Source organism: Pavona decussata, unplaced genomic scaffold (genome assembly GCF_977016875.1).
Source record: "Pavona decussata unplaced genomic scaffold, jaPavDecu1.1 SCAFFOLD_53, whole genome shotgun sequence".
NCBI classification, from domain to species: domain Eukaryota; kingdom Metazoa; phylum Cnidaria; class Anthozoa; order Scleractinia; family Agariciidae; genus Pavona; species Pavona decussata.
The window spans coordinates 2,872,798-2,897,500 of NW_028145475.1; the positions used below are offsets into that span (position 1 = coordinate 2,872,798).

General features: G+C 38.6%; 3 protein-coding genes across 3 annotated transcripts in view; all 3 read right to left on the minus strand.

The window, feature by feature from the left end:
- Window positions 1–817: 817 nt before the first annotated feature.
- On the minus strand, window positions 818–10,566 carry LOC146480488 (uncharacterized). The gene is made up of 12 exons (XM_085109669.1): window positions 10,373–10,566; window positions 10,116–10,226; window positions 8,485–8,570; window positions 7,611–7,674; window positions 7,100–7,238; window positions 4,692–4,827; window positions 3,709–3,822; window positions 3,212–3,282; window positions 2,727–2,809; window positions 2,220–2,288; window positions 1,690–1,782; window positions 818–1,089 (listed from the first exon to the last, which is right to left on the minus strand). Exons 1-12 carry the CDS (start codon window positions 10,442–10,444, stop codon window positions 967–969), a joined length of 1,161 nt encoding a protein of 386 aa, XP_084965795.1. The 5' UTR covers window positions 10,445–10,566; the 3' UTR covers window positions 818–966.
- Window positions 10,567–12,588: 2,022 nt separating this feature from the next.
- LOC146480489 (uncharacterized) lies at window positions 12,589–15,273 on the minus strand. Its single transcript, XM_085109673.1, has 2 exons — window positions 14,670–15,273; window positions 12,589–13,531 (listed from the first exon to the last, which is right to left on the minus strand). Exons 1-2 carry the CDS (start codon window positions 14,856–14,858, stop codon window positions 13,238–13,240), a joined length of 483 nt encoding a protein of 160 aa, XP_084965799.1. The 5' UTR covers window positions 14,859–15,273; the 3' UTR covers window positions 12,589–13,237.
- Window positions 15,274–16,252: 979 nt separating this feature from the next.
- The window catches only part of LOC146480490 (DENN domain-containing protein 11-like), a 10,494-nt gene continuing 2,043 nt past the window's right edge, over window positions 16,253–24,703 (minus strand). Inside the window, exons 2-9 of the mRNA XM_085109671.1 lie at window positions 24,353–24,452; window positions 23,589–23,750; window positions 22,222–22,363; window positions 21,296–21,434; window positions 20,565–20,690; window positions 20,259–20,406; window positions 18,984–19,040; window positions 16,253–18,115 (exon numbers count right to left, since the gene is read on the minus strand). Of these exons, the coding sequence (XP_084965797.1) occupies window positions 17,908–18,115; window positions 18,984–19,040; window positions 20,259–20,406; window positions 20,565–20,690; window positions 21,296–21,434; window positions 22,222–22,363; window positions 23,589–23,750; window positions 24,353–24,452 (1,082 nt within the window). The 3' untranslated portion in view covers window positions 16,253–17,907. The remainder of the gene's footprint in view (window positions 18,116–18,983; window positions 19,041–20,258; window positions 20,407–20,564; window positions 20,691–21,295; window positions 21,435–22,221; window positions 22,364–23,588; window positions 23,751–24,352; window positions 24,453–24,703) is intronic.

The window sequence follows — 24,703 nt, forward strand, 5'->3', positions numbered from 1 at the left end:
AAATATATGTACAGATACTAGTCCTTTCAGTGTTTACATCACTATTTAGCAACTAGAAATTCACTGTCTTTAGTTCTGACACAACCTCACGTGTGGACATGCATAAGGAGGATTTACTGACTCAATTTTCCGGTAGTTGCATGTACACATAAAATAAATACATTCTATGAAACATTTGTGACATTATGTACATTTCAATATATTTCTCACCCTGAACAACAACAAGTGGTGGACAGAATATTCTGGGGCAATTTTCAAAATGAGTCTGAATTAAACTAACTTCTGGTGTACATACTGTGATTATTTTGTTGACAAAACCTCATTAAAAACACAGAAGAAATGTAACTGACCTTCTGGTTTCAATATTATATTGGGAGGACAAGGAGCGAGGAGGGAAGAACATTACAAAAAGTGTCATAACTACATTACATTATGATCATCTGGGTGAGTGTAGTCCTGTGAAGGACTGTTTGAGGTTACATTGACTGATGTTTCGACAACCTGAGGGGAAGTCATCTTCAGAGTCTGGATGATGATGACTTCTGCTCAGCTTGTTGACACGTCAGTCAATGTCACCTCAAACAGTCCTTCTAAGGACTACACTCACAAGAATGATCATAATTTATGTCCTTATGGCATAACTCGGTAGTTCAAACCATTTACACTTAGTAGTTCTTCCATCCTCGTGGCCTTCATTAAATCTCCTGCCATCTTGCATACACGATCCAGACTATCATTGTAGATCTCAAGCGCCCTCTTCTCTACCGCACACTGTCTCTTGACTCCAGTGACACAATTCAAATTGATGCTTGCATCTAGTACATCTGCCATCTTAAGCTGAAGGCCCATGAGTCCCAAGTCATTTGGCCAATTGTAGCATCTGCCAAGTAAGCTCAGAATTGGTGACATTCCACTTTTCCACTCCATATCCTGAGATGTGGGTTGCACTGATGCTGTTAGCCACCATCAAAAGTTGAGAGGCGAGGGTGAGAACTCCGAGGGATGCTCCAGACGACAGAACACGCAATACTTGTAATTTGCTTCATCTTCCAGCTGAGCAATTGAGAAAGGCTTGGCACAGTTTTGACACTGAAATCCCAAATGATTTACAAAATTATATAACATTAAAATAGTTGTACTATAAGTTCAATTAATTTAAGGAAAATTGATTCTCATTTGGAAAATCGTTTTGAACATGACCTTTCAACAGTTCTACATTGTTGGAAAAATATATGAGCCAGGACAAAAAAACCTCCCCTTTAGTTAATTGTTTTAGTATCTTCATTTAGAAGTTGTTTGTAAAGTAGGTAAGGGGTTAGAAACTGTGGCACTGTGTAGTATAGTAGGTCCAGAATTTCCCCCTTTTTAGGAGTTTTTTCCTTCTCCCAAGATGGCAGTGGGATGACGTCATGAGGCGAAAAGAAAACATGTAAGGATTGGGGCCAAGTGTTGCAACATTCCGCTGGATCAATCGTGCGCATGTTTGGGGGAAAATTTGTTTGTAAAATAGGGCCCAACTGTTTCTCACCAGGCCACAGTTGATTCTTACAGCTTTACAGAATGATCAAGATTAACATCATTTTACAGATTCTTTGCTCAGAAATCCTTTTAATTTGCAGAACATTGCAACCTTTTCCCCCAAGCACTTTTGAGCTCTATTCTGTGAAGGTGTTAATTTTTGAAACAAACCTGAACAAGTCTGAGTCCAATGTTCTTTCTATGTTCCAGCACCACTGGTATATCATCACTGGACTCTATGTTCCACATCCGTACAGTTTTATCCTGAAACAAACCCATAATTAAAATGAAGCTAGTTTAACAACAACAAAACCAAGCTAACAAGCTTTGTAAAAAGAAGAAATAAAAAATGAAGAAGTTTCTTGCATGAGAAATTATTATAATCCACATGTCAAGATGCAACTTTTTCCCAGGTTTAAAATACTAGTAGGGAGGTGTTCAGAGCCACCTTAAATTTTTGAAAATCTAATGTGGCTCTAAATCCCTACCGTACTACATTTTTAAAAAAATGATTACCTAGGCATTTGTTTGAGACCAATATTATTGTATCAACTGATAAAGAGTGGTTGTATTGGTCAGTGAAAGTTTAAGTGCTGGAAAAGGTGCAGGGATATTTCCATCATGCAAATACTTGAAACAGCCACTTTGTCAATTTCAGTTCACTCAACATACTATTACTTTAATAAGTGAAATTAACTAACGTTTGAGCAGGAGATTATCCACTTCTGGTCACTGCTAAAACTGCAATCATTAACCCATCCAGTGTGACCCTGCAAATGATACAAAGTATGTCGAGGAGAACAAGGGAATAAAAAAGTCCTTCTTATCAAGGAAAAGCTTGCTCATGAATGTATAACAGGTTGAACTAATAATAGCGAGTTTACGCAACAGGACGGCTGATGTGGTGGGACGGCAAATTGTGTTTGTGTGACCAACGTGACGGCCAAGTATTCATGACTCTAGATTATCAGGTTGTCACAGATGAGAGAACACCAGTTTTAGTCAAAAAACGCCTAAAAATGTGAAGGTACTAAGGTGTCATGTTGGTCACACAACGATACTTCACCGTCCCCTTCCCTCAGCCATCCTGTTGCATAAGCTCACTAATAACTGTTAGTACTAACTTCAAACAAATGCACAACTATTATGTAGCAAGCATTGCACGTAAAATGGCTTCATTTTCTATCATAAAAAGAGAGGATTTTTACCTTCAGTGCAAACTTTTGACAGCAGTTTTCAACATCCCAGATGACCAAAGTTTCATCATATGATGAAGACACTAACATGCTACCTACAAAAGGGAGAGACATTCATGAGTCCAAATAGTCCACTACCAAGCTCTCCTGGGGATTAAGGTGAGGACAGAGTTAACTCCCACCTTAGGGATGATACTATATGGTTGCCGCTATTGTCAGTAAGCATAAGTTCTTTTGTGTGAAACAATTAGGCAACAACTGTATGATGTCACGAAATCCAAAATAGCGGTGACCAGGAAATATAAAAGCAAAAATAGGCAATAATCAAATCCTGTTTTGTCCTACACTGAAATATTATTTCCATGTTTTTCAATGAAATTTGAAGTTAGATTGTATTTTCAACAATTTAATGCTAATTTATGCCACAAGAGGAGGTTTCCTTTAACAAGTTACCCTTTACCCTAATCTACTGTGACAAACTCATTGTGTTTCCTCACCATCGTCACTGAAGTTGCAGGCACTAACAGAACCTTCATGTCCTTTGGAAAAGGTAATTGGCCCTTGAGTTCTGCAGCCAAAAAAGAGGGACAGAAAGAAACAAAGAAACTTTAAAACTGTTACATCTAAGAATATTGGACAACAGAGTAAAAAAATGGCAGGTTGATGGTAAAACTTTTGTAATCAAATTTCTATTACTGAATCAACGTAAGACCCAACAGTTCGCCGTACAATATTATTCTGAATACAAGCCTCTTTGAAAGGAGTTTTTTTAGGGGGCTTACTTTCAGGCGTTTATGGTTTGTTTAGAAGGGAAGGGGCTTCTGACAAACTGATTAACAATAGAAAATCAACTTTGACATTATCAAATAACAGAAGAAACAAAGCACTTGAAAGAGCAATGGAGCTTATCCTTCCCATAAAATGTTGCAACCATCTTGTGATTCACATGCTCAATAGAGAGTAGTCTGTAACTTGTGACATAATACACCCATACCTGTAGACCCCAGTAGCTATGTCCCAGATTTGGATATTTTTATCCCATGATGCTGTGGCCAGTAAGTGTTCATCTTTACTAAAAGAACAGCTGGAGATGACATTGATGTGACCCCTAAATACAATCAAACAAACACAAGACTCATCAATTGACTAATGCTGGATCCAAAAAGCATTCTAGTAGTACTTATTCTTTAGTTTGATTTGGAGTATAGTGGAAGCCTCTGCAATTTAACCCAATTCCAAGGCATTTACTGCATTTGCATGTGTTAGTGCCTGTGGGAAAAGGGGTTGTCCACAGGACAGCAGAGAAGAACTGAAAGAGATGGGTGTAAATAATCAATTCTCCACTAAGAGACATGTATAAATACCTTGATGGTGATGACCATGATGGTGACGATAATGATGATGATGATGGGGAAGAGGATCATGACCATGGCATGACAAGAATGATGAGGATTCATGAGGATCACAATGATGAGGAGGGTGATGATCAGTGATGGCGATGACAATGACTATCAATGCCAACAGTAAGGGTAGTGATGGTGAGGACAACAACAACAGTGGACTCCTGTCATCTTGAACAGCAGCTTTCACACTGAAGTTATTGCCATCATAAACACAAAACCATCTCCTTTAAATACAAGCTATTAAACTCATCATGACAGGCCATCTACAACCCTAACCAAATGTCTTGGAACACATACACAAAACTTTATACTAAAGCCACACACTCCCCCTCCCCCAAACAAAAATTTCATCACGATTTTCCGGAATCATTCCAGTCAGTCGCTTTCAACTGGGGGAGAGAGGAAGCTCAAAAAGTCTAGCATAACAAGGCCAACAAACTTTTTCTTGGTGCCATTATAATAATATGACCAAATCTGAAATAGGTTATTTTAAATATTTTTGTGTGAACATTTGAAAAGTGTCACAAGAAAATTTGGCTGTGATTGTACATCAAGGGATGATGAACAACATTACCCCAAAGTAAGCGTGACATTATAATCCTCTGTAAAGGTTTGCATGTCTGTGATCTTTGTTGTTCTGTCCATGGAAGTTGTACAAATCCGGTTTTGCGATGGAGCAAATCTGCAGCATGTAATTGTACTCTTATGATCTGTTGTGTTGGAAGAAAAACATTGCCGATAATAAGTTTTCTAAATCTGGGAGAGAAGAGTAAGGAAATGAAGAAAAGAACTTCATTTATGAGACACTACGAAAAAGAAAAAAAAATTGTACAATATTAAACAGTAGCAAGAGAGAAGGTGGCACCAATGATCAATGTTTTTTTTTCAGTGACAGAGGTGCTTATTGTACCTTTGAAGGTGGGGGGGGGGGGGGGGTTAAAGGTTGGGGTTTGGAGCTTTCAAAAAAAGAGAAACATTAAGGTGGTACTGGAGGCTAAATCGGATCTTTCGGATCATGACCTTTTTTAAACATATGGGAGATTACTTAAAATGGGACATATACGCCAAATTTCAGAGATCAAGACTGAAGCGTTCACGAGTAATAAGCGAGAGAAGTTTGGTTTCTACGGGGTCTTTCGCGGAAAAAAACACGGACTGCCTACTGCGAAAATCCTTGTGTTGTCTTCGTGTACAATTCCCCAAAGAGTATGATGTTGAGAGATCTGTCAATAGTGCTCTCTTTTACGTGAAAGATGAGACCATTCTGGATCTCTAGATGGATGAAATAAAATTATTGTCTTCGTTTAAGACCATCTTTTGCGATCAACTCAGTGGTGACAATTTAGGAAATGGAAACATGGACGCTTTTGACGCCGGAAATTTCCTCAAAACCGGCAATTTGAACATCTCCGCAGTCTATTACATGATTAATATTGTTTGTAGTAATATCGCAATTTGCTTCTTGGCGCGATAATTTTACGAATAAACGCTATTTCTTATTTTCACCACCTAGCCAACTACCCAACAGCACACGCTATTCCAATATTTTTCTTTCAGGTTTGCTGGAACGCCGAACGGATACGGGTCGCCTTGCGTAATCCAACGAACGGTGATCTATGACTGCGAGCAGCCGTACTTTCCCCCCTCATATCACGCACGAAAAGTGACGGTAAAATTATGCGGCTTCGCCGCTCGCTAGATCTATCATGCGCTAGATGCGCGCTCCAAAAATTAGGAAAAGACAGAGACTGCTCGCAGTCTAACGGCGATCTCGAAGCCAGGAGAAAACAGGAGAGAAATGCGTGATTCTCCAGCCAGTTTCCCTCAACTTATCAAAATCTAGCCCTCTCCTCGACTGTGATCCTGAACCACAAGCTTCGTTAGCCTTTCCGAACTTCTCCTTCATAGTGTGTAACCGCTTTCTCCGCGGCATCACATATTTTCCCCTTTTTTTAAACGTATATTTCCTCTCTAAACAAGGTTCTTCGATCACACGTGTTTGCCTGTTTGATTCAACGCTGTCACACTGTTGGGGTTCTGTTGCGGGTGCCGTTGCTATGCAGAGGTGTCATTGTTTATAATCGCTTCTCCTGATTGGTTTCGCGGGAAAAATAGCACCCCGTAAAAGGAAAGAAAGGGCCTAAAAAGGACCGTTTTTGATGATTTACCGCTGTAAACTGTTATCACAGGCGTAAAAAAACATGGCTGCCATTGAATCCAAGCCGACGAAAGCTTTCGAGCTGATTTTTTGACGATTCCAGCGCAATTTTGAGAAAAAAATACATGTTGATTGAAAGGTGGGAGTTGGATCAGTGCAATATCTCTTCATTGATTTATAGCATGGACTAGAAACTTGGCAGACGTAAACTACATTAGTGAAGGAAAATTTTTGTGCGAGTACGTCAGATGGCTTCGAATGCGAGACTCATAGCCTCATTGCCTATTTCGTAAGGGTACATTGATGACATTTCTAGTGGTAATTCGTTTCCATTTGACTTTTCTATGACGTACTCCTACCAAAGTTTAGATTTTAATGATATGTGTCAGATGGCCCAAGCTTAAATAAGTGGAATGAATTCTCTTTAAGCTACATTCAAAAACACGAATTGGGAAGATATCAACCACGCCCATTGAGAGCTCAAATTTCACAAATTCCTTTCATTCTTTCATATTGAAAATGGTTTTTGCAGGAACCACATACATAAACGTTTTACATGTGAAAATATGATGAAAATTGAATAAGTATGTCAACAGATATGATTCATGTAGATATGTGACAAAAATGCGAAAATTAGCCTCCAGGACCACCTTAAAACAGTACCTGTTAGCTAGGCTAACAATTTGTTTTCAAAATTTCCAACGTTTATCACCATTATTTTTATATTGAAGCCCCACCAGTGTCCTAGGATCTCAACAGATGGGAATTTGTTGAGCAACATTTATAATTACTCAACCTTCAGTGTTAAAAGATAGGCTACTCACTGAATAGTTTCTTCACAAGGGATCCCTCCCTGACATCCCACACACTGACTGCAAAATCCAGATCACTGCTGTTGACTAGGTAGCGTCCATCATGAGAGAAGTGGCATGATGTCACTATACCCTCATTCAATGCTTCCCACTAAGAGTGGAAAAGATACGTTCAAAGAAATGTTATTTTATCATAAGTAATAAATTATTTTAAAATTAACTTGGCAATCAGGCCCCAGTTGTTCAAAGAGTGGGTAACTCTGCGAATACCACAGAAAGCCCATTGATAAATTGCTATCCAGCGGAAAAAATGTACTCCAGCCAATACATTTTATCCACTGGATAAAGTTATCCTCTCTTTGAACAACTAAGGTCCGAAGTTTAGCAGTTAAATATTGGGCGAAAGCATAAGTATATACGGTTGTTTCACTTAATTCAAACAACACTGGCAGCTATTGAAAATGGTTTTCCACTCAGCATTTTGTTCAAATAAATATTATAAATGAAAATTCATCAGTCTTACCAGAATTGTACCAGTCTGAATATCCCATACAATAAGTCTTTTATCCCATCCACCTGATGCAATCCTAAGAAAATAATTATTACTGAACAGAAACACAATATTGACAACTTTATCCCCAGGGTCCTCGCAAAATTCAAAGTGGTGGGTTGCAAAGAGCCTGGTACATACTGCAAAATACTCTAGGATTATGTCACATGAAACACTTGATATTGGTCTATGCTACACAAGGAGGCAGCCATATTTGATTCCAGAAAGCATGTAGCAAGGTCTACGATACCCACCATTTTGAATTCCAAGAGGACCCTGGGGATTAAGTTGTACAATTAATAAATGATATAATAAAAACATGGGAATTGGGCAATTATTAAAGGAGGTCACATTAGGATTGCTATAATTAGGGTTGCTATAATTATTACCTTTTTTACCAGAAAAAGAGTTTTTAAAATTCAAGATGTACATAGAGGAATAGAGAAGCCATTTAGTTTTATGCAGAAGGGAGTCCTGTAGTCCTACTTTCCATGGAAATTCACCTAAGCTTTCAAAGTTTTACAGAGGGACATGCTTTCAGGTATCTTTCTAGTTAATTCATGGTCTGAACATAAGTTGGAAAAGTTGCATACAAGTTTTGGTATGAAAATGGGCATCTGATAGCTACACAGCCCCACTAGAAATTTTAAGGACTGCTTTCCTCTCCTCTCTTCAAGAAGGGGGGGGGGGGGGGGAGTTACAATGATAGGAGGTGAGCCCCATTGGTGTAGCCAGATGGGAGTGTTGGAGTTCCACTTACAGCACTGCACTAATCCTGCTCTCCTAAAGTGTTGTGATGACCTAACACCTTGAGTTTTATGTCAACATCCTTATTTATTATTATTACCTGGTACTGTTAGGATCTGCATGACAACAAGTCACAAAGGAAGAGTGACCCTTGTACACCTTGAGATGTGCTCCAGTAGTGGCATCCTGAACAATAAGAGAGAGAAGGGAAATCAACACACAAAGAGAAAAATGGGCAGTTCAGTTTAAACAAACTGACAGTGATTCTTTAACAAATTCCACTTCTCTAATTCAAACTCTAAGTTCTGTAGTTGACTAGGAATAAGCGTGATTTCTAGAACTACCCTGGGTTCAGTGATTTCCTCCCTGTGAAGAGACTTTTAGAGGATTTGAGCTTGGCATCATTTCCCAAGATATGTTAAGAAATTGAGCTTAAAGGAAGAACCAAGCCATGAAGGGAATTTTTATTTACCTGATGCTCTTAGCCAAACACTGAAAAGTTGACATGCAACCCAGAAACATGTTTTCAGACACATAAAATTATGAAAGCTGGGGTGCATTTTTCTTGTCTGAGTGAATTTCTTCTAACATTGAGTGTCCATAGGAGATTATAAACTTATGTGACAGCCCTCTAGCCAATGCTTACCTAAACCTTATCTTAACTGGGCTATTTTTTTGTCTTCTGGGACTGGAACTTCGCAATATTATAAAAGCTATAACAATGAAGCTTAGGGGATTGATAGTATGCCCAAAGACGTTTCCTGTGAGGTCTGCAATGGAAAGTGATGACATGATATGACGTGGTAATTGCGTCATAACTGCCAAATGGCAGCCATCTTGGATCTGCCATCTTGGATTTCTGGATTTCCCCAAAACTTCAGGAAAGGGCCAAAATTGAACGAAGAGTAATCAAAACTAATAAAGGAACACTAGTATGAGCTTTATAAATATAAAAATTATGACAAGAAAAGTAAATTTTCCTCATTTTAAAAGGGATTTTCCATTTTCTGAAAAATTGCCTGTCAAACATTGGTGGCCATGGTTACATTAAAGTCAATGTACACCAACCAACCATATCAAAGTTTTCCCAGATAAATTTCTGAAAAAGTCCTGAATTTTCATGGCATTTGCTCAAATATAAACAAATCCCTTTCACCCTCCCACCCCACCTCCCACACCTGGCCCCCTGGTCTAGATAACTTTAAATGAGGATTTCAAAAGTCAGCCATTACATAAATTGAATTTTAAGTGTCAAGTGAAAAATAGGGAGATTTTTAACATCAATCAGCAGCAAAAACTAAGCAGTAAAGCCTCAACTTGATAAATTTTCACTGTCAACTGACAAATGGGATGGGGACTATTTTTACTGTCACCCATCGCTGCGTGACCAGGATCAGTAATCAATAGGAATTAAGCAGTCACCATCAAAATACAAGGTTCTCTTCCATCAATTCCAAGCTGTAAACCATAATACCATAATACCCAACCACATATCTTTTACAGGTTATAATTCACAGGTCATAACTACAGGTCACTGTGATTATTGTATACAAACAAGCTAAACCAGGGTCTTCTAGCCCTAAACTCCTTATTACAAAGCTAATTCAGGCCTAGGGCATGCTAACCCTCTTGGTTATATGCCAGTACAACAGTAACCTGTACCTGTGACCTGTAGAATGTGACCTGTAAAAAAGACCTGTCCCTAGCACGTTATGTAAGTACTGTACCTACCCAAAGTCGTAGAGTCTTGTCATGTGAGGCAGTGACAATTTTAGAGTCATTAAAAGCAAACGAACAGCTATTTACAGCTTCTTTATGTCCTCTTAAAACTCTTATCTTCACCTAACAAAAGAGATATTATTCTAGAGATCACATTCAAGAACACAGTGCAGATATAACAATTAAGAAAGTCTTGAATTGCAGCAGTAATCAAGGGGCACATGCACTGCAGCGCATATGCATGATGAGCTACTGTTCGAGTTTTGTACCTGCGCCAAGGACTGGTGTTCCCATGTTGCTTCATGCTGTTCGTCAGAGTCAGAACTGTCTTCACTCGGCATTTTCAACCCAACCTTATAGATTGCTTATCACTTATCTCTAGCTCAAGTTAAAGTTGATGTTGACCTTCTCCAAGACAACAACTTTGCACCGCCATTTTGATTCGTTCGAACGCAAAGACGCATGGGACGTTTCATATCCAGTCCCCCCGATCGGTGGTACTCACTCCGGAAATAAGACAGTTCAGGGTAATTTTGTTTTGAATATGTATATTTTTTTCTGATATAAATACGCAAAAAATTTATTTCCTTCACAAGGCCTAATTAAATTGTTTTGTTTTTTATACACGCGCCCTAAGCTACAAACGCGATGACGAAATTTTCATGAGCAGCGGGAAAACATACAATGACCCGTCTTTTTGCGAGATTTTTCCAAGATAAAACGTTTATCCTCGCTTATCCTCGATCCATCTCCAGTTTCACTTGAAACTGATTAAGTCTGCTTTGTAAGACTTAAGATAGCGTCTGAAGGAAGAAAGGAAAACAAATATTTTCCATAGAAAGAGAATATTGAAAATCTCTCGACAAAAATTTCACCTTTTTTGAACGATTCAATTGTTCAAAATACAAGGAGAAACTCCGGAGCTTCGATAAGGTGAAAATATACATTTTCACGCCTGACGTAAGGAACTTTTTCATATTATAGTTTGTGATGAACGATGAACGACGATCTTTATTTATTCCTTCTTTGTGAGTTCCGTTCTTAAAATTAAATGTTTCATCAAAACAGGCTATTTGTGCAAAAAGATGGCGGAGAGCAAACGAACAAATATAAAAATATATTAAAGATTTTACTTACCATTTCAGGGTAAAATCTGCGCAATACGTGGAGGGTCAACGCGGGAAATGAAGGACAGAATGAAATTATATACAATATATACACAATGTAAGTATATACAGTATATACACAATAATATAATAAAATGTCAAAATAGTTTATTTGTTAGAGCAAGCAAAAGCTGGTGGCTATTGTAAATATGCTTCAGTGCCAATATTAAAAACGCTTTTTGGTTGCATGCGAGCAATTGTGTACAGGCGCTCTCCGTTTTTTTTTTTTCTTTAATATTATATTTATTATTTAGTAATTTCAGGAGAGCGGGCGGCCTTGCACAGCCTTCAATATTGCTCATTTTGCCATTTGAGTACGGGAAAGAGTTCATAGTCTTCAATTAATCCAAACACAATAAAAAAGAGGTTCATTTAGGTCGTATGACATGCGCCAAAGTTGCAACAAGGATAATTTTTAATAGACTTAAAAGCAGTGGTTGAAACGAATTTAACCGGGAGAAATAAATTTTCTCTTGATTTAACCCAAACTGAATGAAAAGATATCTCGTAAAGTATGGCATACCCACTATACTAGTCAAACAAACCCAAACGCACGTAGGCACGGACTGAGGAAAAGAAAATGTACAGAGTTTGTTCCAACAAGTTGCGCTGACGCGACCCCACAACAAACGGTCATAAAAAAAATGTTTCCTCCTGGTTTCTACGGAAGTTGTATCGCGGTGTTACTGCTGTTACCAAGGCTTCTTAGACAATGGAAACCAGTGAGATTGTAGGAGGAAACAATGCCACGTTTTGGCTTGTGAAAGCTTGCTCCAACACGGGGTCGTTTTGAGAGAAATTGTACAAGAAGCGAAAACTGTTGACGAAAGTTAAGAGTCCCCTACTGGCCCCCTAAAAATGAACACTGGGTTGAAGAAGGAAAAAAAACCGAAATAAAGAAAAATTTGACGAACACATTTGCGGCCTCGATTTAAAGTAGACGCAGTATATGGATTCTAAGTGAATGTGGCGCAAAGGACACCTGCGCAAGTTGGACCTCAAGTTAGAAGTGAATGCGAAGAAACGATCCGGGTACAAAAATGGACAAAGCAATAATAGGTGACAAACGCTGGCGGGGGATTATCTATGTTTCGGTTTGTAAATAGTTCTAATTTCCGTTTTCTAGTTTTTTCTTTTTATTTAGCTCTGCTTTACTCGTTTATTACCAGGTGACTGGCTCCAGTTAGAGTAGATTAATTCATGTTCATGCTCGACTTAGTTGTACTGAAAGTCACGAAGCGGGATCTCGTTACTCGGCACGCACGCATTTGGAATTCTCTCGGCTATAATCTAGTTTCAACGATACAACTTCAAACACATAACATAATATCATTGTTTTATTCCACTAGTTGGAAGTGATTTCAAATTAAATTTATTATCCCGAAAATTGGATTTCGAAAAAAAATACAGTGTGCTTGGTAGAGCAATTATATACTTCTAGGACTTAGAATAAGCTATTTTTAAGTCCAACACGAGACCTTCCCTGGCAAGATCCAGAAGATCCTTTCGGCTAACAAGTTGACTTTTTTAAAAAACCTCATCCTTTAAAAAAAGAAAACAGACTCGGTGACGGTACCTTTTTGTTCGTTGCCAGGAATAGAAATCGGTCATTTTTCCTTCTTGTTCAAAGACTCTCTAGTTTTACAGTCTCGTTTCTTAGTATAGTTATATCATACCCTGCACCACACACGTTACAATAGTAAGGAGGCCTTTTGAGCTACTTTGGGCACTTCGGTTGGAGTTTCGGGCGTGAATGATAAACAACATTATAACCTCTTTGCTTGTAGTGCCAGCCCACTCACTGTGCTACGCTTATTCCCCGTAATTGTAGAAAGCAATTAACCCTGTTGGCTGTAAACCGCCAACATTCTACAGTACCTCCGCGGTTTCCAAGCCAGTGAAACACGCTTTTACGACGTGAAGATTAACCTCGTTTTAGACCAGCATCTTCCTTCATAACGAGATTGCTCAGTAAAGTTCTTCGAAAGGACTCCCGTGTTTATCTGCGCATGTGCTAACACAGTAGCTGTGGTCTCTTCTTTCAAAGTGCGAGCCTCCGAATGCCCGTACTATTTTGTAGTACATCTTTGCAGCTATTTCGCATCTTCTCTCTTCCTTGTTAATTCCTTGGAAAAAATACCAAATGTCCAATATAACGTCAGTGATGCCACGCCGTCTTCTACTGTGAGAACGGCAGGACCGCAGCATGTCGCTCAAAAGCGCGTTGTCACAATCCTCGCGTGTCCAATTATAATGATGGCCCTGAAATATGTTTAACAATTAGATTATGAGCTCGAGATTTCTATCGCGTGATAGCTGATGAGGGCGCAGTCCGAATCAGCTATCATGCCTAGAAATCGAGAGCGAATAACCCAATTGTCTTAATATAAATCTACTAATCGTTCCAAACTAAACAAGTAAATTTTCTATATCCTCATCGCAGACACTTCGAAAACGCGACGAAGCGGCCGCCATTTTTTTGAAAACCGCTACTCACTGTCCTACTCACTATCTATCACAGAATAGATAGCGAGTAGCGTAGCCAATCAGAGAACGGCATGCCATTCGTGATAGAACAGTTGTAGATTTATACTAACAAGTAATGGTAAACGTCTGTCCCAGTACGAAGAACGAGGAACCGGTCAACTCGCCTACGTGCAAACTCGCCTACGAACAAACTCGCCTACAACTTGTCAGCTCGCCTACGTAGGCGACTCCTCTTCCTGACATAGGCGAGTTCACTCAAGTAATGTATGCCTTTTAAATAACTTTATGTTCTATCTAACTCGTTCTTTAATCCATAAACCTAAACAAGCGTGCTATGTTCTAAATTCGCCTACGTAAGCGAGTTCACCAGTAGGCGTAGGCGAGTTGGCATAGGCGAGTTTGCACGTAGGCGAGTTGACCGGATACCTTTTCAAAAACGTTATAACGCATTATAGCATAATCCACCCAGTTCTTATCTTTAGGAAGGAATACCTGGTACAAAATAATTGAGCGTAATTTCTAAATTGAACCACCTCCAATTTCTAAATTGAAGCCCCTTAGTGCTCGTGTGGACAGCAATTCCGAACTAGCATTACGCAATTAGGGAATTACAATTCATGTTGCTTCGTGTGTTTGGGGCTTTCTTCCGATACCGCGCAGGATTATTTGAGGGAACCTTGAAAGAAAGAATTAATAAACAAAATCAATGATAATATTAACATCGTTAAAATCCTATCACTGGGATTCAATTAAATTCAAATTACAGTACACCATCATCGACAGTGTGCCAGGCTAGCACGCATAGTTCAAAGAGCGCCTTGTGCAATAATTTCGCGCGATAAAACGTACGTAAATTCACGCACAACACGCACACGAGGACCATACGAACCACACGAACTAAACGAACACTTACACAGCCATAGCATATGTCGTGTTTATCGCAAGCCGGAGTGAATTTCCTTTTAAACGGAGCGTTCATTCCCATCGGAGTACTGCAGCCGTTTGTATTTCGATCCGCGTCACATACTCGAGCCCTGCTCAAACAAAAATTGAATCCGAACAAAACAAGGCCAAGACTCAACACAGTAGACATAAACGCCATGATTCACGATGATCTGTCGATCTTTTAGCTTCTGGGACACGCGTAAAGCTACCATTTCTCAGAGAAACGCTTTTCTTGAGAAAAGCTTAACGCTCCGCCATCTTCCTCCTCAATCCCCTTCAAGTTTTAGTTTCACTTGGGTAGTTTTCGTCGAGGAAATACAACCAAAGGTTAAGAGTCTCAAGACTGGTCAGTTGAAATGTTTATAAATAGTTTATGACTTCAACCTGCCCATTTTGAAATTTTCCCAGTCTGCTACAGTTGCTATAACAACAATATCGGGTGGCTTTCTTAGTACTGGTGGCAAAAGGAAAGTGCATAATCTTTCCATCATGGAGGATTTCTTGAAGAATCGTAAAGGGTTGTTAGTAAAAAACTGTTAAGCCGGGTTTCATATTTTCGCAAACTGTCCCGATTACTCTTTTCCCAGGTGTGATCGACATTTAACTTCTCTTAATATCAATTGTCGAGAATAAACTTGTCTAGATTCACCGTCAAATCTGCCAAAATTAAAAAGATAGTAAATGTGAAAACGAAGATATCTTCTGAACCTCAGACAAAACAGCACACCCATTCTACACTGAAACATCAGTGCATAGCTGCCGTTCATCCCTCATCAAAAAGCAAATCAAAACAATGTGTTCTGAACGAGATTAATTTGATATTTAAATTACATTTTAAGAATTTGCAATAAATGTGACAAAGGGAGACAAAAATCGTTTAGCGCCACGAAAGATCAACTTTCTTACCGTCATGATTTCTTTTCTTCACAAATCTTTCTATCTCCCATTCAGCTGCCCCGTCTACGCAAAAAGAAGTGATCACCGAACATTTCGATCTTGTGGAAACGCAACGGGACGACTCCGCGATCGAATATACTGATGATGGCAAAAGAACCCTTTATTTATTGCGTCTGCCAATCAAAACGCGCGCGGTCTACAAAGCTCGCCAGGAAATCGAGAACACTTGAATCCCCGCTTTCTGCGGAAGCACCTCGCAAGTTCAAGATTTCTGTAATTTGTTTCAAGGAAACAAACGACTCTTTTGTATTCAACTGACGATCGTTCAGGTTTGCAACGGCCGCGATCGTACGACGACCTACCCTAAGACTATCGCTTTTCTTTCAAATACTTAAGGTCACTATCTTTGTCGCCATAATTTTTGTCACACGTGTTTCTCTCGGGTTGAAAGAATGAGAAGCGACAACATGTAAGAAAACATAAATCAAAAAAGATAAAGCTGTGCTAGTAGGGTATTTTAACGACCGTTTAACTAAGTAAATTTATTGCTGTCATGGAAAGCGGTTTGTACTGGCCATACTTTGTTTTAAAAAGTGAAGAAAATCTTCCACAAAACGAAGTAATCGCTCTTCAAATATTTGAGACGCTGTAACATTAAATTCCATATTTGAGCTTTATTCCAGTCGCCCGATTTGTTAATTTTTGACTTCTATAATATATTGTTATGTCTTAGCATTGATTATTAGACTTTTCCGGGGATAGTTCTATATTAGCCTCTTGATATATCTTTACATTATAAAATCAATCACCAACTTTCCATAGTAAAAATAAAATGGTGATCGTAAAACATCCTTCTTCACCATAACTTATACATTACTTTTTTTCTGTACATTTTTTACAAAATCTCTGTGATAGCAGAGATGACTTCTCACTAGACATGTAAATTATAGTGAATACTTTACTACTGTTTCTACAAATACTTAAAAAACGACATTCTAAAAGCGGTATCCGCTGGGCCATTCAAATAACTGGAATATAACCAGCCCTATGAACGGCGCATGGCCTTGCAAACTCAACGGGCTGTCGGCTAATTCTGATAAAACTGGAAGAAAGCGTCTGAAGACACGAGCAGTCACTCTTCCTCCAGGGATAGGTAGCAGAGCGAAACTGAACCTAGCAAACATGCATGCGTCAAATGTCGTTAGGCTAATTAGCCCACGCTTTTAGAGCGGTTTTCAATTGAGTGTCGTAAAACCAAACCAAGGCAATTACTCTGGTCAATCATAACAGACGTAAACAACACAATCAGCCAATCAGAATAGGAAGGAAATACATGTAACTGGCGCCAAGCGCGGGAAAACGCGTGCGGCCAAAACACGATTGGTTTTGGTTTGGAATCCCAATGGTTGAGAAAGTGGCGCGAGTTTTATTAACCAATCACAGAGCGTAGTAATGCAAAACCAAAGCAAACGCGAAATTATTTTCGACACTCAATTGAAAACCGCTCTAATAATGTATCAAAGGCAAGAATTTGTCAAGGCCCTTCTATATTCAGCGAGTTTACGCAACAGGACGGCTGAAGCAGGAGAATAGACAGGTAAATATAAAACAGACTGCTCATAGTCTACTGACGCTGAACTGGCGCCTCTAGCTAGCTTGTACTGAGACCACTTTCCACTACTTCTCTCTATAATACTTACTTAACCCATTTTAAAAACATTAATGGCAGACCCAGTTGTTCAAAGCGTGGTTAAGCAAACCCAGGGTTAGTGAGGAGTTTGATTACATTCTAATTACTAACGGCTTGCGATTTCTTAAAAAAGACTTCTGCCTGCAGTTTTAACTAGGACTTTTCTTTACCTCTAGTCTTACTGGATTTGCGTTAATCGGCTTTCGAACAACCGGAACCAGTTTTGTGTTTCCCCTGACTGTGAGTAATCGGGAGTTGGGTAAGTTGGGCCCTGTACCGAAACCCTCTTAGGCTCGGTTTCAATGTCGAACATTACATGCGCCCAACCTAAGCTTTTGCTCATTCACATGATCCACATTACCTTCGGCACATGTCAAGTTCGACGTTTGAACCGTGCCTAATTTTCGTGTGGGGTGTATTCAGTTTCAAACTTTTTGGCGCTTCACGGAGATGTTTGAAACACTTAGGCCTTCAAACCAACTCCGGGCACACCTTATTTTCAATCATTTCCCTGATTTCAAAACTCCTTAAAATTAACAGGCATTTAGGGTAGGTTTGCTACCGTTACGACAACCCACGCTCGTCTTTGGCCACAGCAAAGTCTCGGGGAACATGAAGATTATGTTCGAACATAAAACGGACAGCATTTTGGTTCTGGAATCAGGACGTTAATTCCATAAAGATCCACCAAATCAGACAGGAAGTGCAGATCAGCCTTTGGATCAAGTCCTATACTTCGGATATGCTCCGGTGTTAAAATTCTGTCCTCAGTAGAAGCCACTTCAAAGAGCGTTTGAAACAACGTATTGTTTAAATTGACAAAGAATCTGAAAAAAAATATTAATAAATAGTAAAAAGGTGAACAAAAAACAAAAAGGCATCAGTTAATTAACTCTGTCAGTACTAAACACTTTACTTGTCCAACTGGGGACGAGCGGTGAAGAGCGATTGGGGGAATGGGGGGGGGTTAAGGGAAGGGAAGGGAAGGTTCTGTTCCCACTTCCCATATTCCCATACACCAACTCCCGGTTTATGCCACTATCTTGTAACTGGCAATTAAGCTCAGTTGTAGTATTGTTCTTAACTGTTATTACGTAAATCCCCAACTTAACCTTACAAAAAAGTTTTCGCTTCGTGTTTCTACGGGAATGGATTTAACCTGTTATCAGCCGCATTTTCGTTTCTCTTGGCTAACCATTCTTGCAAAAAACCTTAAAATTGGGCGTGATCGAAGGTTAGAATGGATTGCCAAAGGAAACGAAACTAGCGTCTGGTTGCAGGTTACCTTCCTCGGCAGCTTTTGTTACTGTTTCTTTCTTTCCCTTTGTCATTGTGTAGTTAAAAGACCTCAGAATATCGCACAATTTTTCAGGCGTGTTTCTCGTGCATTCCACCTGCCAACAATATAGAGATTTACAATTACGCTTACGTCAAACGGCAGGAATGACCACGTGACCATGTTTATCCTATATTTCCCGCTCGCTGTTTTCAGTTTATCAGTAAAATTGAGAAGTTTTGCGTTAGCATAAAAGGTCAGAATCGTTTTGCACTATTCTCATCAGTGTACTACTTTCTTCAAGAAAACATGAATGCAAATCTGATGTTTGCCGTAAAACGCGATTCTAAATCTCTGATGTTGTTTTTTTCCCTTTTCCCCTGAGCCCCTTCACCTAATTAGACTGGTTTTTCACTCACGTTGTATACATCTTTTCATCATCAGTAACTTCGCCACCTGTGTATAGCTGCTTTCTCCTTCAAAAAGTAAAAAATAAATAAATAAATAAATAAATAAATAAATAAATAAAAATTTATTACCGTTATATCTCTCAGTTAGTACGCGCGGTGTGATTGGTCAATTTCCGGGCTGTAAGGCCCGTTAAATTTGAAAGTTGTTCCTTTCCCACGCGCCCGATTAACCTCAGAGATAGAATAAACATCTTTTACTAACCTTGTTTTCTCGGTCCGTACTGTAAGTTACGGATCCTCGTTTTTTCCCGTTGATTTATCGCCCGCGCGCGTCGCGCTTGGGCCATGAATCAACGGGAAAAAACTCGGTCCGTATCTTACACTTCGGACCTCGAACTAGGTTAGTAAGAGGTATATATACCACCTTTTAACCAGATACTACCGTCGCTGGTTGGATTTGAGCATGAACACATTGAGTGCATTTGTAGCAACACCTCAGCCAAACTAGCCTTCAGAACAGGCGTATTTTGGGAATGAGCGAACGCTCAGTATTTTCTTCGTGGAATTTGTTGCCGTCATCTTGAAGAAGACTGAGGAAACTAGAAAATCGGTCTGAGTGGACTGGGAAGGGAGGGGGAGGAAAAATAAAAAAGCGCAAAAAATTTATGCCAACTTTATTCACCTGAATGAACACAATTCAAGTTCAATTCAAGTTTATTCAAAAATTCAAAAATTCAGCAAAAAAGAGAGACTGGCCCGCAGGTAGCGAGCTAGGCGGGCCAGACTTACAACTGTTTAAAGATAAAAATTAATATTATTACTGACAGTTATTACAATCAAAGACAGGACAAATAGAATTTAGGGGAGGTAGAGAAATCACGAGTACCACACAAAGAAAAAAGACAAAGGAAAAAAAAGTGGAGAAATTAACGAAAAACAAAAATTAACGAGTTGCAACTAATAGACCATTTCCGAGTTGCTGTGAACCTCACTATGAAAGCGAGGCTAAGTGCAAAACTTTTTATATGAAAATTAGTTTTGTTTGCATATGAATGAAAACTAATTTTCATAACAAAAACTTTGCACTTAGCCTTGCGTTCATATTAAAGTTAAAGCAACTCAGAAATGGCCTACTGGAGAGACCTATTTTCTGTACTGTAATACGCGTTTCAATATAGTCATTTATTGAGGAGAAGCCAGCGAACACAGCACATTTACACATGGTGAGACCTGTGACTTTATGACTTCATACAGAAATTTTGATTGTTCCCACATGTACCTTACCTGAAGGACTCTAGATCATCTAGCCGATCTCTGTCAGCATTGTTAAAGTGTGCAATCCAGCTCAAGTGTGGCTTGCACTTGATATTCTGATTATCAACATAAACATCATACACCTCCAGTTTGCTCTCAAATATCTTTTCTGTTGTACCTTCACATAAAAAGAAACAAATAAAAGTTACATTTATATTAAACATTTTTTCTTCCTCAAATTAAAAACTCAAGCTTCTAATGCTAATTTTAACTTGCAAAAATACCAAAAAGCTTTATTAACCTGAGTTGAATAGATATGCAATAACATCAACTTACATGCAACATACTTGTGTTCATCTTTCAAGGCACTTAAGTCACAGACATTGGTAAAAAACAAAGGATTGCTTCCAGTTTCAAAACCAAATGGAATTCCATGACTTGCCAATAAACAAGCACAGTAAACTAAAAACAGCAAAAAAAAAACTTGTTAGTTTTTTTGGCCAATGCTTAGTGCTCTTTTTATACAGTATGGTGCACTAACAACTGCTTACGAAATGAATACATGTGACACATAAAAAATATCAGGTGGCATATCCACTTAAATTAACTGCAAAACCAGGATTTTAAACAGTAGTTCACCAATAAGCTGGCTTTGGTTGCTCACAGTACAGATAACATTATTGACAGGGTAAATCGTCACCCATTAGATAAGTATAATTTTTTATATATCCCAACTTATAAATTTTATCTGCCGCATTCAGTGAGATTTATGTATAATATTTGGATATTAGAAGAATATTCTTGAACTTTTCTTATTGCTACAGAAACCAAGTTAAGCTTGAACTGTGACCTTGCCTTAACCATTACCTTAACCATTAACAATAATTATTATTGGACTTATTGGAAACTGACAGAGCATTATTTAGGATAAGCTATTCTGTCACTGGCCAATGTATCACTATCTCAATTTCATTAGGAAACCAAAGCATGAAAAACTTTTAAGTTTTAAAAATCATGAGAAACAATATTAATTTATTTTTACTATTTTTTTTAGCAAACCTTCTTACCTCTATAACAAGCCACTCCTACAGGAGGAGGAGAAAAGAAAAGAATTCTTTTCTGCAGCAGCACAAATTTCCAGAGAACAAAAATATGCTCCCCAAAGAACTTGATAAATTGAGGGAAACATCCTGCTGGATGGGTGATCTGACAATGGATCAAATAACATAAGAAATCTTGTTATTCAACACATTGTAACACTCAGCCCAAATATAGTCATGGTGGGCACACTGAATATTCATTGTCTGTAGTCAACAGATATCCTGCGATATACATAATTTTGCGTGTTGGGAGAAAAATGGCAAAATAAAGATTGTCTCCAGCTTTTCTGCGATGAAACTGTGCTTTGTTATCAATGTTAAAAAATAAAACAATTATCCTACTTAATCTTGCGGAGTATCCCCTTATTCAAGCCCACTTGGTCTACGGCCTCATTGGCTAAATATTTAACAATTATTTGCCAAAGGCGAAGTAAATATCGGTGAATATTCCCCAAGACGAAGTCGACGGGAATATTCAAAGGAATATTCATGCTCAAAAGGGCTCAGAGCATGACCGACCTAAATGCATTTCAGATCACTTTTTGTTGTTTTAGCTCAGATTGACCAAAGTTTTGCAAGTGGCTTTAAATTCCTTCAGGAAACCTTGCTCCAATGTTTTATCTATTACTTTGCATAAAAACCTGAGAGAGTGTGATTATGGGCAAGGTTTCCGATTTTATCGCAAAACGAAGTGCAAAGCAGCAGATAAAACATTGGAGCATTGTTTCCTGACGGAATTCAAGGCCACTTGCAAAATCTCCAGTGAATCTGAGCTAAAACAACACAAGCGATTTGAAATGCACATAGCTCGTTCTTTTATGCACTAAGCCCTTCAATTGAATTTTTCCTTTTTGGATTCTGCATTACAGAGCCTTGACTGTAGATTTATGTACCTTCAACACTGGTATCTCCTCTAAGCCTGGCGCCTTCTCATAAGTTGGAGAAGGAATATAATTGTTTCTGAGAACACAGTTCTTGTAACTGTGATAATAATTTTGTAAGTCCTCATAATGTCCAGGGTTGTTCAGCTGCCTCCTAGAAATTAACATGCAAGTTGTTAACTTAACATGAAGAAAAAAAAAAAAAGCTGCAATTCAAAGTGATAATATCTAGATACAACATAGCCAGAAAGGTTGCTTCACTTTTTCCTTTCTCCAAATAGTTGTAAATAGGTACTTGCAGATTGTGAGAGAAAACCAGTTAACAGATGTGGGAATAATCAGCAATTGACTAGCATCCCATCCAGGGCAAAGTACTGCATACTATACACCTAGTCACTTCACCCTGTTGAAACCAGCTGAGTTCAGTGGCAGCTGTGTATGCCCCCTGTAGCTAATAAATGCAAATTTACTGCACAATGCTGTCAAATTATGCAAATCTCCCAAGATAATATGAAAAGAAAAAAAATCCATTCTCCTTTTGATTCTTAGTTTATTTCTCAGAATCTGGATATAAGTGGAGGCAAACATCCTTTAGTCAGTGGATTTATTTCCTTTTGTGGTACCTGCTTGCGTGATAGTGTACTAACCATCTCAGGAAATAGTTTGTTTCTGCTGGCTAACAGATGGTGCCTTTCTTTTGTTACTGCGCATATGTACGTTCTGCAGATCTCAAGATACTAGGGTTTGCTATGGGTGGTGCCTACTAATACAGGGATATTTTTGCACGGTCTAAAACTATGCGAAGAAAGCGGAACTTAGCAAGTCCTTTAGGTATCCAAAAAGAAAGTTGGGGGTAACCATGCAATTTTTCAGAGATAATAAAGATTCAATTTGGAAAGAAAACACCATACATTGCTTTGTATTTTACTACTTTTAAGAACAATAATTATATTTGTTACTTAATATTATTATCTCTAGAAAATGCATGGTTACTCCCAACTTTCTTTTTGGATATTTTCAATAGCCCTTGCTAAGATCTGCTTTTTCCACATAGTCATAAACCGTGCAAAAATACTTCGGTATTAGTAGGCACTGTCATTAATTAAGGGAAAAAAGTTTTTATCAAGCTGTGCTTGAGAACAACTTTTTTTCCTTAATTAATATTTGTGGGTTGGGGTGGGGGTATGAGAAGTAATGGTTACAGTTTACAGTTTCTTTGTTGCCATACAAACCTACCTGACCTTTAATCCAGCCACCCTAACATTTGAATTGTTTGGAAGATAAGTTCAATTTTTCACCTTGCAGGGTTGGAATGGTTGGCTTGGTATGGCTTCATTTTAAAGAGGGTTACTGATTAACGATGATCAGGTTGGACCCACCTGACTTCCTCCTCAAGGAATGGCATGTGTTCATGCAGAGAAGTGTACTTAGCACACAGAATCCCCACTGACTTCATTCTGGCACCTCGCTCGGCCACATTATCCACAGCCATTCTTTCATAACAACTTAGTCCATAAAGACCATCCTTTGTTTTGAAGTAGCTGAAGGTGGAAACAGAATTAAGTAACACAGCTCCAGATCACACAATATTTATTACAGCAAGCAGATGCTTACACTCTGTAAGGTGAAAAAGCTATATTTGCAGGGATTATCTCAAAGCAGACTCCCATTGTATATTGGCCTAAGGTCGGTTGGTCTCCATAAAATAATATTTACTTGTCTCTACACACACCTTTCTAAGGTTTACAGACAGGCTAGGCATTACAATTTCTGAACCATAGAGGTTTGGTTCAACATGCCTTATTTACCCAGGAACAACATGACCTACTCCCTACTATGTAGCCTGCAAAACAGTCATATTTTGTGCTGGTCTACCAATTAATGTGCGCAGTCTTTAAACTAAAGGTCCGAAGCGAGTGTCTAAACAGAGCATCGGAGAAGGATCCACACTTTTTGCTGCTTTGTGCCTTTGGATTGATTTAAGAGAAAAAAAGAAAACAAAAACTGACTGTTTTGCAGTCTACCCGCTATGGGATACAATTTTGTGATACCATTAGAATTATCCATCTTGTTAACTTTACCACACCCTTTCCGTTTCAGGGTAACACACCCCAAACGCCAAAATAATTTAAGTTATACTTACATGAAGTCTTTTGTGATTGTATGTGAACCACTAGCAAGAGCCTTGAATTCTACACCAATTAAATCTGTAGATGCTGGATACTTCCATTCTATTTCATTTCCTACAAAAGAAAAAAATGGTGATGCTACGTGACCAACCAGACAACATTTTCATTCCAAACCAAAATTCATGATCGTCCAAAGAGCGTGTAGATAGAAATATATGTACCATCAGGATCCCATGACTAGGAACCTTTATTTGTACTCATTCCTTGAGTCAAACCTTTCCCAACTAGATTTAAAATTATTTTTAGAACCGCTTTCCTGTGAAACGATATGACCCATGACAAATATTATTTTGATAGAATTTGCT